Source organism: Varanus komodoensis, unplaced genomic scaffold (genome assembly GCF_004798865.1).
Source record: "Varanus komodoensis strain SLA01 unplaced genomic scaffold, ASM479886v1 scaffold48, whole genome shotgun sequence".
Taxonomy (NCBI): Eukaryota; Metazoa; Chordata; class Lepidosauria; order Squamata; family Varanidae; genus Varanus; species Varanus komodoensis.
The window spans coordinates 2,175,767-2,191,814 of NW_025336059.1; the positions used below are offsets into that span (position 1 = coordinate 2,175,767).

A 16,048-nucleotide genomic window follows, 5' to 3' on the forward strand; every position below is an offset into this window, starting at 1 on the left:
GCCTCAGAAGGACCAAGCTTAGCAAGTAGGCAAACTGAAACTGGTCACTACAGCCACTCAGGACCATGGCCTGCATAAGCACTGCTGCATGCAGGAGCTGCTATCCCTGTTGGGTGCCCCCCCGTTTGAAAAATCGGGGACATGTGAGAGGGAACAGCAAGCCCAGCATGCAGCACACAGCTGTGGGTTGCCCACCATGGTTTGGAGAATCAGGATGTCTGAACAGGGCCGTTGGCTCTGTCCAGTCCTCTGGGCACAGCTCAAGCGCGTGCTTCCAAGCCTGAAAGCATAAGCTGCATTCCATCCCATCTTAGCTGACCTTCCACCTCCCATCTTATCTGAATGTAAATCGACTAGGTGGACACATCCCGTTTCGAGCTGTGTATGGGACTGAGCTATGTAAGAACCATAAAGTGTATTCCAGGGATAAACAATGGGTATAAAAAATATAGGCGCTGCTTTACACCAAGGCCAAGGGTTCAAAATATTGTTAAGTTTCGCTAGCAGAGGTTCTCTGGAGCCTGAAGCAGAGATATTATCGAACTACTGGAAAAACTTCAGAAATGAATGCATAAAAACTGCTAGGGACCATATCTGAGGCCAATCTCTTATTCCACCCCTCGCAAATGTAAAGATACCAGGTTAGATGAAGTCCTTAATCTCTTTCATGCCACAAATTCTTCACAGTATATACTTTAAAAGACTTTTATCAATCATGAAAATCATGTTTCTGTATATGCAGCTAATATTAATCATTTGTGAAGAACTTGATAGTAATGATCATGATTCACTTAACTGGCTGCTGGCTTTTCAAGCCCCCTGGTTACCCTAACCCCATCATCCACGCTTCTTATTCCAGGTGTTTGGTTGTTGAGGGTAAAATAAAACACATCTTCTTGCTGGACTTTGGCCTGTACAAAGAGTTTGTGCCTAATCCACTTTACATTCTATGCTTACTCTGCCCAAAAGAATAGCAAAACCAGAATTCTATTAAATACAAGAAGGGAAAAAAGTATGGATTTAGCCATATCATCCCTTTGAAATGACAATTTCCACATCCAATCTGTGTGTAAATCTAATTAACATTAACGGAATCAAATAACTTTTCTCTCAGACATGTACTATGAGTGCTTTAAAAGATACTGGAGATTTGAGGGTTGCAACCAGTTTTGGATTCATGACATTCAGAGACTGAGTGTCATTTCGCCCAGAAATAATAAAGAAAGCCCTTTTAATTAAATGTTTATGCAATTTTTGCAGTATCTCAGAGGCTCAGTACAGATGTAATGCTGCCCAAACATCATTAGCATTAACCAGGACTTGCAAACCAGTTTCTAATCTTACTTTTAAAGCTATCTATGATTAATGCCAGTACAGAAATAATCCTGTATTGTATTTAATACTAACCAGGGAGGAGAAATTCACATGGACAAGAAGAGAATAAAGAAGTGCACAACTGGGGAAAGCTCCCAACCTGTTAACCTTGATTAGAAAGCTACTAGCATTGTGTCTACACTGGGCCAAAACGGACAACTATGTAGTTGTTCTGGGACTAGATGAATTTGACTAAAGAATTTGTTGTTAATTAACATCAGTTGACAGTCTAGTAAGAAGGCCATCTGGGAATTTAAAGATCTGGGGTTGGGAGAAGGAGAGAAGGCAAAAAGGGGGGGAAAGAGAAGCTGTCTGTAAATATGGTTGTTTCATAAAAGAGAAGCCAGCATGACCGCTCATTTTACACCTCACCAACAACCTGAGCTAAATGCAAAACCTCAAAGCAAGAGATTTAACGAAATATGATGAGGTTTTTGAGCTGTAGGTTTTTTGCTGCGCGTGTGTTTTAAAGAAGATATACATAAAGGTACTAAAACAAATTGTGCTCCGCTTCCCACGCTGTTTTGCAGACAGCTTTAATGTGTTGTACCAGACCAATACTGACAACAGAGGCTTCGGCTTTTATTGCTGCTAATACCCTAAGCAATTACTGTTGCTCAGCAGGAACTTCTGCCCAGAATGGCAACTACTGCACTGCAATTCAACGTTTTTGCAGAAGAGATTCCTCCTGTGCACCAAGGTACCTGCTAATGTGCAAAATTGCATAAATGGAGCTTAAAACATTATTCAAGCTCGGTAGCTTAAAAACTATCACTTTATTTAAAAGAATACCAGAGCATTTCTCATGTCACAGTATTACTGAATTTGCCAGAGAATGAAAATTTGGGATGCGACAGAAATTGAAAAGCAACAAAAAAAAAGCAGAAAAAAAAAAAAGCTGGACTGCCTCCAAAAATCAGAAGGATGTGAAAAATTACCTGTAAGGAGAGAAACTGTACATAATTGAGATCTCCGGGGGGTAAAAATAGCAGACACATAAATATTGAAACAAGCTGTCAAAGTAACCAGAGAAAGGAAGCGCATTTCTCCCACACTGCAGCTTTACAAAATTTACCAGCAGGAAGGGAGGACCATGGGCGGGTGTGGGGAAGACAGGGGGGGGGGGGGGGTGGCGGCGGCGAGGGGATGAGAAAGAAAAAAGTGCAGTTGGTAGAAACAGATGGTGGGTTGCATGGATGAGTAACATGCCACCCAAACCAGTGTAGTTATTTAGGTTTTAAAAAGTGATCCCTTTCTGACCTCAAAAGAAACTATCCCCCCTCCCCCCCAAAGCTGCCATGCTTGTTCTCTTAGGTACAGATGAGAACTGGCAGCAGGAACAGACGTGTGCATCTTGATGGCTGCTTTTCGGCTCATGCTGGGCAGGCCCAGGTTTCAAGAAATGTGGGAAGGAAGCAACCCTCCATTATACAAAAAGGAAGAAGAGGACAAGACAGGAGGAAAAACTGGCAACCTGGTGTTTCCCAGTCGTTTGGGACTACCACTCCCATCATCTCAAGCCAAAACGCAGCAGCCTGCATCGTCTTGCCTTCCAGGCAAGGCGGGAAGTGGCTTGATGAAGAGAGACTGGGAGATCATTCCAGGCAAAGGATATTTGTGGGTGGCAATGTTCATGTAAGACCTGCGCTCGAAACCCATCGCCTAGGCGGCCGTGAAGCCCAGCGTGTGGAGTGGTGCTTAAGAGCGCAGGGCTGGATCTCAGGCGATGATCTGCGTTCTGGTCTCCGTTCGGTCATGGAGCCAACTAGTTGACTTTGGACCAGACACAGACTTTCAGTCCAACCTAACTCACAGGGTTGTTGTTGTGGGAATAAGACTGAAAGCAAGAGGAGGGAAATTACGTGAGACGCTTTTAATCTGTCTAAGAAAAAAGTAGAAAATGCATCTAATAAATAAATAAATGCAGCAAATGAAGTTCTCTGCCTGAGACCCTGGAAAAACAGTTTATCGATTGACAAATATTTTTATACCACAGGTCAGTCTTGCTCTCAAGGCCAGTTACATTAAGCATGTAAGGAAAATACAGCCCAGCAAAGGCAGCAGATTCTCAAAATCAACATCACCACTGTGCTGTATTTCTATCCCGCCTTTTTATCTCTGACAAGGAACCCGTTGCAGCTTCTTTGGTTAGCCATCTCCCTGTTTTCTCTTCACACATCCCCGTGGGAGCAAGTGAGGCTGAGAGTCCGGGACTGGCCCAAATCAACGCATTTGGCTCCATGGCCAAGCAGGGACTAGAGTCCCAGGCCAACCCTTTGAGTGCTCTCCCATACTGGAGCAATTGGAAAATGCTCTCCAAACAGTTTGAAGAAATAAAGTTTCTTTCCAGTAGCCAAAAATCATTAAGGAGGCCATTCCTACTAGTAAGTCCCCAAAATTGCCTGCAAAATTTCCCGTTACTCTTAAGTGGGATCTTGTGCAGGCCAAGAACACAGCAGTCCAAAGAAGGGAAGCAGCACTGAACGCCTCCCTGCCAGCCCTCCTCATTTCCACAGGGACAACTAGGTGTCGCTTCCTGCATGCCCACCATAAAAGTCAGCTAGGCTAGTGAAGCATGAAGACGGTCCTGTTCTGCTGGAGCAGTCTGCCTCTCCTCTAGCTGTGGAGGTGTCTGGACAGGTCTGATCGAGAGCCAGTGTGGCATTGTGGTTAAGAGCCTGGGACTCAGATGATCTGGGTTCAAGTCCCCGCTCCGCCATGAAGCCAACTGGGTGACTTTGGGCCAGTCACAGACTCTCAGCCCAACCTACCTCACAGGGTCGCTGTTGCGGGGCTAAGATGGAGGAGGAGAATGATGTAAGCTGCCTTGAGCCCTTTGTAGGAAAAAGGCAGGATATTAATCGAAAAATAAATAAATAAATCTCCTTCTGTACTGAACACAGAACTCGTCCATAGTTAGTACAAGAGTCGATTCACGGACAAAAGAGGAAACGCATCCATGCTCAGCCTCCTCCCAAACTAGCTGTGGAAAAAGGTGCCATTGTTTTCCTTGAAGCAAGCTGATCAAGCCAGAGAAAAAGCTCACTCAGCAGGAAGGAAGGCAAGAGGGAATTCCTTGCATTCCCACTGGTGACCAGCATTTCCATGGAGGTAACCAGGTGTGCGTGAGGTAGGTGCCAGGCAAAAATAGCTAGGAAAAGCATTCCGCACTTGGGAAACCACACCTTGCCAGGTCCTGATCACCCTCCTCCTCAACTGGGAGCCAACTCAGACGGCAGGGGCCTCAGCAAAGGGCATCTTCTGAGACCTTTGTGTATTCGTCTTAAATGTGACTGATTAAGCAGAAAGGCAGGCAGGGCTGGATGGATGGATGGATGGTGTGGTCAGGTCCAAGCTGCTTCTTATGTCCGTGTGTAACTGCACAATGTTCAACAGGTGGCACACCAGGGAAGTACAATATTTACCTTTCACTGTTCATCAAGATCATATTTCAATGGTCATCAAAGCACCAGACGTGCACAAGGACGTCTTAACTGCAGCAACAGTCCTGTTCTCACCCACCCCTAATTATATGAAGTAAAGCCAAGTAACAACCTATATCCAACCTCACAGTGCAACCCCGCCTCCCCTGCCGCACATACACAGCCAGGGCATTGGGAAAAAAAAAAAAAAAAACACTATGAAAGCAAGTCACAAGAACCAAGGTTGCAGAGACTAGGAAGGGCAGAGAAGCTTTGGTTCTGGACAAGCATTCTGTGAAAAGTTCCTGAAATCCATCCTCAGGAAAAGACAGCCTACTCTTTTCCTCTTCCAAATTCCTTACCTGTCGGCAACTCTTCCCTTCCAGACAAGGAGGCCATGCGGAAGCAAGAGATTTTGCACGGATGGCAAAAAGGGTATTTCCATCTTGCGAAAAACCACCTGACAGGTCACCAAGAGGGGATTCTGCCCAACCTATATTGCCCCTTCCCTAGTTCCTATAAAGCATGAAGTTCCAAATACCCGTCTCCAAAGACACTCAGCTCATGGACAGACACCCCACACATCCTTAAACACCTTTTGATCGGACAGGTTCGTCACCCGTCTGTCCATTGTAGCCCTTCTGCTACACACCAGAAAATGAGACAGTTTCTGAGCATGCTTCCATCTCCACTTTGCTATTGCCTGAAGCTTACCTCAGGGACAAGCCCCAAGCTGCCCCCTTAGTTCAAGTTGTACTGAACTAAGTTAGAATTGTAACTGAGGGGGTAGGAGAAGCTGTTTGTTTCCCCTGATGCGGCTGTTCCTTCTCTACTTGCCTAATTGTAAAGTCCTTCAAAAACACTTAAATCAGAATTCTTCACGTAACCACAGAGTCTGCAAATTCAGGAACTGTCTCAACTTCTTGCCTTCTATGTGCCAAGTGATTAAGGAGAACGAAAGGCAAACTGCCATCAGCTCTGTCTCCTTTTCCGTAAAGTAGATTCTGCAGATCTGGCTTCTAAGGATTCAAGATTTAGGGAAAGGATGGTGGCAATGGTGACAGGTTTAAGAAGGAAAGGTCCCGATGCCTGTTCTGTAAGAGAAGCATGAGTGGGCTTTCTGTTGTACTGCTGCAGGGGGGGAGTGGGAATGAAGACATGCCATCATATTCAGGAGAGAGAGAGAGAGTTATGCTTTTTTTAAAAAGAAAAGTAGGTATCACTGCTTACCAATTTGAAGTCTTGAATGCTACAGATGAAGTATGGTGTATTTGGTCGGCGACTTTCAATGTACACGCAATCTTTAAAGAAAAGAAAAGAATGGTTTCATTTAAATTGCTGGCCATTATATTTCCTATCTTGGCATGGATAAACATATACAGCAGAGAATCATTAGTACAAAATGCAATCTGGTACGCAGAAACGAAATATAAGCAATCTATTATAATACATTTAGAAGTAGCATTGCACAAGCTTTCATGGAAATTCCCATGGGTACTCTGCCATAAAAACAGGCAAAGTTAAGTGTTCTCCCATAATTAAAGATGATGTGATGACCAGATAACCACCAGAGAGCCATGCCAAACAAGATGGGAAACAAATTTCTGGTGGCTAAATTGCTATCAAAAATCAAGCAATGATAACCCCATTTTCCCTTCTTATTACAAAGACTACCCAATCATTATTCCCAGTAAGCGAGGTAAGCAACATCAGAATTCCTTTGCAAGAAGCACAACGTTCTCATAGAAACCGAAATGAGACCAACAGGAACTGTGACTACTTGCACTGGCATCAAGAGGGCGGATTTGACTGCAGAAAGCAGGAAAGCCTACTCAGATACTCACAGAACAAAGACTAGCCCTACCTCAAGGTCTGGAGTGAAGTTTCAGCATCAGTTATATAACTCTTCCTCTTCCTGGCTGCAATCCTTGATGTCCGCAGCCCAGAAGCATTTCTGGTGATGCCAGTGGACTCCACAATAGCAGCGCAAAGGCTGCAGCATCTATACCTGAACGACTGTGCTGTCCTGCTTGGGGAGCACATGGGCCCAGGGTCATCACAGCAGCAGATATCAAACCTGCATCTGTGAACAACCCAGGGTGAATCAAGCTCCCCTGACAGAACTATTCTTGCAACTCAAATGCAACCTTTTTTCTAATGCGTCCTTTCACAGTTTCAACTGAAGTTGATCCATTCCTACCTGTGTGGTCAATTCCAGAAGGTGTGCTGAGGACGACTACCTGACTCTTTGGCAGTGAGCCCATGGGGTCCTATGGTTCTTCACGTCTACATTAAATGGCTGAGTGAGGTCATCAGGAGATTCAGGTTAAGAGACCTCAATAGGCAGATGATAAACGGCTCCATTTCTCTTTTTCATCTAATTCAAGTGAGGAATGAAAATGCTAAATTGGGGTTTAAGTGCAGTAATGGCACAGGTGTCAGCCAGCAAAGAGATGCTCAGTCCAAGTAAGCTGGGAGTGCAGTTGGTAGACAGGCTGCCTGCCTTGGTGAGTGGTACTCACCATAGATGCCACAGATGGGGTTACACACCTCCTGACGGAATGCACTGCAGTTGTACCTGCCCCTACCTGGACACCTCCTCTCCAGATCCCTTTGCAACTGAGCTGCAGTGGGTGGCTAGGAAAAAAGGGCTTTCGAAAGCTGTCCCCAGAGGAGCTTCCTTCTAACCTTTTAAACTTTAGATTTGTTTTATTTTAATCTTTTTTTAAGAGAGTCCCCCTCTTTAGTTTAATTATTAGTTTGGATAGTGCATTTTAAAACAATGGTTCATTGTAAGTCAATCAGACCAGGTATAAACCTGAACAAATGAATAAACGTAGAGCCATTGTTCTCTTGATCAACAGAGCTCTAATCAGAGTACAGAGCTTCAAACACTTCCAGCTGGGACAGCAACTCAACAACAAAAGCTTTTCCCACTACTACGTATTTTCTACCAGAAAACTTACTATTTCTAAAAGGATGTTTTTCCATAAAATTACATACACGTAACAGTGGTGACAGCACCAGTCAAACTAAACCATTTCACTTTTTTTTTTCTTCTTCGATTTATATCCTGCCTTTTTCCTACAAAGGGCTCAAGGCAGCTTGCATCATTCTCCTCCTCCATCTTATCCCCACAACAACAACCCTGTGGGGTAGGTTGGGCTGAGAGTCTGTGACTGGCCCAAAGTCACCCAGTTGGCTCCATGGCTGAGTGGGGACTCAAACGCAGATCGCCTGAGTCCCAGTCCCATGCTCTTAACCACTACACCACACTTTTTGAAATCGAATGCTAAATCAGTACAGGTGGAGGTCCCCAAACTGCTGCCTGCAAAGCTCCCCAGTAGCTACCCTCTCCAAAAATGTATTTTTAATTTTAAAAACTTAAAAGCAGGTTATGGAGCTGGGTTCTCCTTTGTTTCCGATTAGCTGTTCAGTGGAGAAGAAGCAAGGGAAAGCGCTCCGCCCTGGCCTCACCCACACAGTTTTCCGCTCTCCTTTCTTCCTTTGCTCACAACTTCCAGCCTTGCTTCTCCTCTCTGCCCACCTTGCTAATATTCCCACTCCCCCTCCTCTAGCCTCCTCTCTTCACAACCCTCTTCGCCCGGCTGTTTCTCCCCCTCCAGTCGTCTACTCCTCTCTTTACCCCTTAGCCTTGCTACCTCTCCCTCCAGCCCAAGCTCTAGTTTGGCAGTTCTCTGGCTAGGCCTCCACGACAGCCATTAAATGACTGGATGCATCGCCCCCGTGAGCACTTTCGCCATGGCGCTTGCAGTGGCTTCTCACATCCCACAATGTGCCCATGGCTCTCAAAAGGTTCGGGACTCCTGGTTGAGGCCAGCAGGAAATCTTCTGCTCCAGTACTTGATGGAAAGCAATACCGCTGCACAGCAACCTCTCTCATGGGAAATCAGGTGGCACGAGAGACCTATTCACACTCGGCTACCCACTATAAAGCACCTTCCGTTCTCAGGCTGAACGACTTTCCCGGAGGATGGCCATCAAGTTCTCCACACAACCAGGCTGTGACCTGCCTGCCTGCTTGCTTTCCGCCAGACAGCGGCCTGCTTTCTGTGTCAGGCAGAGCACCAACGAGTTCCTCCCTTCCTTTCCCAGCCCTGGTTGCAATCCATAGGATTCTCCCTCGCAGGCTCCCTCAATCCCACTACGTGGCATCAGAGGGAACTGGGAGGGAGGGAGGGAGGGAACGTCTTTGTGTGCCCGTTTTCCAGGGAGGCAATACAGAGCTCCCCACCAGCTTGATTTCTGTTCAGCTGATTCAACTGCCCAGGAGCTACAGATGGTTCCCGAGGCATCCCTTGACCACTCCTCCAGTTACACAGGCCGCCTCTTCTCTCTCCCCACTTCTCTCTTTTTCTCTGGAAGCATGCACGCTGTCCTGCCAAGAGGCATATCTGTGAATAATCCTCACGCAGAAGATACTGCAAGCTCTCTCCCCTCATTGCTTTAATACCTAATTGTTGTAGGAGTGGGAGGGAAGGGGGGGGGGCTCGGAGAGAGAGAGAGAGTCAAGCAATAGCACTCATTCTACATCTCCTTTTTACAGCCAGCAATTCTACAAGTGCATTATCTTCACAATAAAGTCTCTTACGTTTATGGAAATATGCCTTTCATCCTGAAAGATTATATACCACAAGCTGAAATTGAGGCCGTATGCTGAGGAATTAATTTCTTCGATCACTGGAGGAGGAGGGAGGGAGGGAAGGAGGGTGAGAGAAAGAAACCCAACCACCTCAAGGGATAAAGACTCTGCAACTGCTTAAGTGTGATACCACAAAATGATTCAACAGGGGAAATGCTTAAAAACAAACTGACATTAAAGAATGAATTTAGATAAGCTGAGAGTATTATCGAAGATGGGATTCGACGCAGTTTCAGCCTCCAGCTCCTTTTTGAGAGGGACTGTGACTAGAGCTTCATTTTTGCTCTGTGCTTTGTGCACACCTCGCGTCAAGGAATTCACATAGGGCTCCGGTTTGCAGTGCCACTAACCAGGAGGCGAGCGGGAGGAGCGGGAGCAAAATGGTGCTCGCGCAGAGGGCTGCGGTGTTGCTGGCTTTGTTGGAAAAACGGCCCTGGCTGCTTGCAGCATCTCATCTGAATGGTGCAGAAAGTGACAGAAACCTGCACCAATGGGAAGAGAAGCCAGGCCGGGTGACAAAGCACCCCAGGGCCAAGGAAGGGGGCAGTTCATTCAAGCCACGCACCAGGCGCACTGGAGAGCCAAGCGAAAGGCTGAAGATGCAGAGGAGCAAGCGGAGCCCTCTCAGTCCCCTTGGGTCTTCGGACAAGCGCTGACCTGGAGGCCGCAGTGCTGGCCTCTGGCTAGTTGCGCTGCCACCCCTTAACGCAACCCAGGCGGAGGCTGCTGAAGAAGCACAGCGGGTGAGTCACTGCAGCCCGGCTGCCATAATGTGGGGGAACAAAACCCAAAGTGGGTTGGGGGGAAGATACCCTGCCCGGCCATCAGATGTCAAATGGCTGCGGCCAGGCCCCTCTGTTGTGCTTGCCCGGGCCGAGTCTCCTACCTGGAGATGGGGCCAGGAAACCATCTCCACCGTACATGGCCTTGCCCTCCCTCCTCTTCAACCTGCTGAAGGGGGAAAACCTGAGGAAGTTGTGGGGGGACTCCAGCTGCACCAGCAAGGACCAGTTCTAGAAGACCCGGCATGTTGGCCTAGATGTCCAAGCTAAGGCATTTGAGGCCTGGAGCTACAGGAGTGCCACAGAATGCCCTATCCATCTGGTCACAGGTGGACCAAGCATCAAAAGTCACAGCAAATATGTAGCTGTGGGAGAGCATCTTTCACGCGGCATGGCACAAATGAAAACATGGCAGGTTGTTCCTCTGCTCCTTTTAAAGCAAAGCCAGCTCTCCGACAAGCTGCACCCTCTCTGCATGAGCTGTCCCCCTCGGAATCCTGCTTTTCTGGAATTTTGCCAGGGAAGAAATGCCTCTCCATGCAGGCAACATGACTAGCCTGCTCTCACCAGGTATATCCTGGTACGGCTAATTTTCACAGACTGGAGTCCACTTCATCAGATGCATGAAATGTCAGTTGGGCAACTGTGTTCATGGACTAGAATGTGAGGAAGTAGGGAAGGGATTTCTTCAGAAAATCAGAATTGTGAAGATTTGCAAAATTTACATAGTTCTGAGCCAAATGGTATGTCAAACTAGAACATTCAAAATCATCTTCTCCTACCCACCCACCCTGGTTGTCTTTTCTTTTAAAGCCCTTTACATTTTTTAAGGGAAGCTGCTGAAATCCAATTAAATCCAAGAGTTTTTCTGCAACAGAAGCATCTCCATTCCACACCCCCACCAACATTTTCAATTTTTCCTCTGATCTTTTTTTGCCGAGAAAGACTTGCTTCCCACTCTTACATCATGACCCAAGAGCCACCACAGAGTGCTCGCGGTTGCCAGAAAAGTGCCAGATGCCACAAGCAAATCGCTTCAGCTACCTGAACTCTGCCAATAAGGAGCCCCAGACCGAAGGAAGGCCGAAAGAGTAAGATCCCTTGATGCTACTTACACTGGGAAAGCCAAGTGCCTCTTGAAGTCCCACAGCCTTCTGAAGCTGGCACAGATATGCAAGCAACAGTGTTTTCCCCTTTATTCCGCAGTGTAAAAACGTTTTGCTTCTGCCCAAGCCTCCCGCAACCTGGTGCTCTCCAGGAGTTTTGGACTTCAGTTCCCATGGCCAATGGTCAGGGCTTCTGAGAATTGTAGTCCAAATCATTAGAGGGCTTCAAACTGCTGGCAGCGGCTCATGGGGCTGGAATTCAACATCTGTAAGGGCCAGCTTCAACATGAATGGGCTGGAGCTTCTATCAGTCCTGAGAAACCAAGGATATTCACGCTCCAAGGCATACAGCATAACACCTAATGATGTAAGATTAATTCCCTGCACTGTGCCAACTTAAAGCAGCAGAAGATAATGCTAAATATATTGGGAACAGGGGAGAGGAATATAGTTCAGTGGAAAGCACTGTCAAACGCCAACCTGGTTTGTTTCATGGAACTGGGCAGATCACTGGCACTCTGACACACAGACAAATGAAGAAAGAACCTCAAGAACTGGGCACATCCACAAGAAGAGACCTGGTAATCACAACACACTTTAAAAGAGCTGCTCACCTGTGATAAACACCATCTCCAGGTGACTCAATTGGGAAGTTTCTATCCTCCACACCTCTGAAGCTGCAAAGATGTACCACAAATGGTTGCACCGGAACTGACCAGAAGACAAGCTGCTAACATTTTGATGCTATTGTGAAGGGCTACCCAAAAATTTGTTTGCAGGCCACGGGGATATCACAGTTTGTCAAAGTGTTGAAGCCTTTCAGGCTATTGGCTTCCCAATAAAGGAACGTGTTTGTGACTCTGAATTAATTGCTTGACACCCGCTTGCATCCCTCCCTCCATTTTTCTCTCTCTCTTTCCCAGCCAAACTCAATCAGGGAGAGTAGTGGCCATTCACAAATACCAATACTACTGCCTTGTGGCTGAACAAAAAGCCATTTCCTGCTGGGTGTTTATAGTGTAACCATAGCAACTGCAGCAAGCTAAAGCCTGCAAAAAATCCCCATGTGTCAAATTCCTACATGCAAAAAACTATTATTTGTAATACAGGCCACTTTATCAGGGAGGTCCCTATCTGTCAAGATGTACAGTGTTAGTCCTGCGGTGCTGATGCTTTAAGGGGGGCAGATACGCTTGGCATAATAGCGGGATCAGGTACTCCCCCCCCCCAATAAACTAGGAATCCTATTGCTTATTTGAAAGGAAGAAAAAGAAGCTGCAGCACAGAGGGACTGGATTTCAGAGCAGCCCAAATTCATAATTAGATTGTCACCAGTCAAGCGCCTCTCCCACTGACAACGGGAACAGCACACGTGCCCTGTCCTGCCAGAGCTTTTTGAACTCAATTAGGTCATTGTGAGAAGAAAATTATAACTCTGCTTTGCGTCGACTTTTCCATTACAAAGACCCATCTCCTGGGTTTACAACTCGAGCTCTGCTAGGTGAAATGAGAAAGCATGTCCCAGCCGGGGACTTCTCCCCTCCTCCTCGCGAAATTCCTTAAAAGCCAAAGCGTTTGGGATGCATGTACTGTCTGCACATGGGTGGCAACGAAGCACTTTTTTAATGGGGGGGGGTGGTAAAGGCAGAGAGGGCAAACCAAGAAGTGGCAGCTGCTTCACCTGGGGCTGTTCACCTGCTTAGAGGGCTCAGCGAACAGCAGCCCCTCCAACGGGCAGAAGCCGAGCCAGGAGGGGCCTTGTCAGCGGCCCAATCGTGCCAACCTCGACACTGGCCCAGCACAGGGAACTGCTGACTGCCCTGGGAATGCTGCTTAAGATGACCTGGTTCAAGTTCAAAATTTCCTGGAAGATGTGGCCAAAGGACCACAGGAAACGTTTCCAAAATAATTTGGATCCAATTATGCTAACTGTCTTCTAGTCAGCAAAACTAAAACATAGCCTGTGACATGTTATTTTTACATGCTGTATAAATATCTCAGGTGTACACGTGCATGTCTATGTTTGTAGGTGTTTACTTCAACAGCCAAATAAATTTGAACTGATGCATTTAATTAAGAAAAAATAATGAAGTACATTCTGTGTTTTAAATGTTAGATTCAAATGAATTCAAAGTGGACAGTATTTTTATTAGACTATTGTTAATACTACGTAGTAAATGGCCCTCTTGCAAATTAACTGTTTGTTGTATAACAGCTCTCTGGTGACCATGAAGACCAGCACACCACCCTCCAAGCAACCACCAATATTCCAGCAATGATAGCAAGTCTAGTATCAATCAACAAGGCCAGCAATGAGGAATGATGGAATCTCAAATATAAGAGCTTCAAAACGCAAATATCCTGAAGACTATTAAGACTGTTTACCCAAATTAGTGCATAATGATTTTTCTGCTTCCTGAGCAAGCCAGGAAGGAGCAAAACTCAATAGTGAAAGCACATCATCCACATGACAGAGAAGACTGGAAACACAATGCCTAGAATTTTAAAAATGAAGCCTCTTATGCAATGCGCCATTCTTTAAAACAAGTGTGGCAACCACACACGGCCTCAGGGCAAGGCCACCATCACAATGTATATAAAACAACGGATGGCCTGAAGAGCAGGAGACATGACTGATCCTATTCACTCATCCATACAGGAGCAGGTGACCCAGCTTACTCTCCAGTATACCTTCCCTTACATGTGCCCTTTAAAACATTTCCATGGCACTGATATATTCTGCTTGTCAAAGTGATGTGAATACCCAAGACATCCGTACTTTTAAAAACATTCAGAAAACAAGGATACCCTAAGCCCTTTTTAAAGGAAAAACAGCCATCTTTCAAAGTCAGTGAAGCACGCTCTCTCTCTCTCTCTCTCTCTCTCTCTCTCACACACACACACACACACAATGCAATCCAATTATGTGCCTCTTGGGTTTGCGTTACTAGAATAGTCCAAGCTTGCATCATCCGAACAGATAATGCCTCGGGCTCTCCATGGTGCACTTTCTTGGCTGGGTTGAGGGGGATGCCTTCCTTTAAAGCCACCAACACCAACGGTCTACAACCCCCTGCTGCCTACCCAACACTCATGCTCTCAGCTTTCGAAGTCTAGCTAAAAGCGCCTTCAGCCAGGGCACACACACTTCTTGGCCCAGGCATTTTCCCCCTGGGGCACCTTTGCAGCCCCTTCCCTCCTCCTGTGCTCTGTGCAGGCGTTGTATCAGAGCTTCCTGTTTTATTGGCGTGCAATTAACAATCTGCATAACATTTGCACTTGTGAAGATATATCCCATTTGTGCCATTTTCTAGGACAAGACTAAAGGAAGTTGATCTTAGAAATAATCCGAGATCTCTGTGTACGCATCTTTTTATTATTAAGCAAACAACAAAAGGTCTATTCACAAATGTATACGCTGCCGGAGAGACATTTAAGTGCGCCTTCTTGCTGCTGTGCTTTATGCTGCGTGGAGGCCAGCGAAATTCTATTTATCCAGATCTGTGAGCAGTCCAAGGCAATTAACATTCATCTGTAGCTGTGGTAATAGCAATAATGGAAGCATCTACTCTTGGCATGCTATTAACAGCACCTTTTTTTTTATAAGTGCCACGTTCTGTTGGTATCATGTTTTTTTTAAAAAATCTTCTGCTAATTTCACTCCAGAAGCTTATCCCCCAGCACATCTGCCTTTGCAATACATTCTTGCAAAGCTTTGCTCGCATGCTCAGACGGGACTTGGGGGAGGGAGGGAGAAGAGGATACGGCCAAACCACGGCCACCCCTCTCCCCTTCTCTCCCCAGTAATACCTGAAAACACACAATCAGACTTGACAAACACTTCTTGTATTCACTCTGACCCCGGTGACCATGAGCTTCTACTCATAAGGTACACCAGGCTTACAACACATGCCTGTCAGTGCCCACACAATGGTCTTAGGCCCTGCCACATCCCACCAAACTGCAAGCCCTGATCTTCCGGACACCGCCATTTTGCTCCCACTGCTCCAGCATCTCTTAGCAGGGTCTCAGCAGCAAAACACCTAGCAAACCTACAGGCTGGCCTTGCTGGAGGCTTGGACAACCCCTGAATAACGTGTGGGATATTGTACCATTCTCTGAGGGTTGTTTAAGCCGTCCGTAAGCCATACTGCCTGGGTTCAGACGGCACCACAAGCCACAGAAAGGCAGTGATCGTGCAACATGCGTCTCTGCTCACCACAAGCCGCTGCTGATGACTGTATGAACTCTCAAGGTCTAAGGAACATGAAGCCAAAGGGGAAAGCAGCAAAGGATAGAGCAATAAGGAGGAAATGTATCATTCCACTCACAAATGAGGATACGGGTTTTCAAATCTCCGTATGCAGACTTGTTACCAGAATTAGAACAGAAGCGCACTGCATCTCACCAGAGCAGGAAAGACCATGGCCGTGTGAGCTGCGTGGCTCGCCTGTCTGGCGGGCCGTCCGGGTTCCTCCTGATGGGAAACTTCCAGGCCCCTCGTTTCTCTCCTGAGGCTTCTTTATCTTTCAGCCAGACTTGGGCAAGACTGCCTTGCAAAGAGAGGATGCCTCAATAAAGAGGAGTACAAGGTGGGGCACAGGGCCACCCGAAAGGGAAAACTGAGGCAGAGCTGCCTGACGGGAGGCGAGCAGCAGTGACCCTGCTGTGTGGGGGGAGTGGGAGACAAGGGATGGGTGG

At 46.6% G+C, this 16,048-nt stretch overlaps 1 protein-coding gene across 1 annotated transcript in view; it reads right to left on the reverse strand.

Moving 5' to 3' along the window:
- Positions 1-16,048, reverse strand: part of RERE (arginine-glutamic acid dipeptide repeats) — a 307,198-nt gene that overhangs the window by 165,880 nt on the left and 125,270 nt on the right. The window contains 1 exon segment of the mRNA XM_044445541.1: positions 6,027-6,097. Within this exon segment, the coding sequence (XP_044301476.1) occupies positions 6,027-6,097 (71 nt within the window).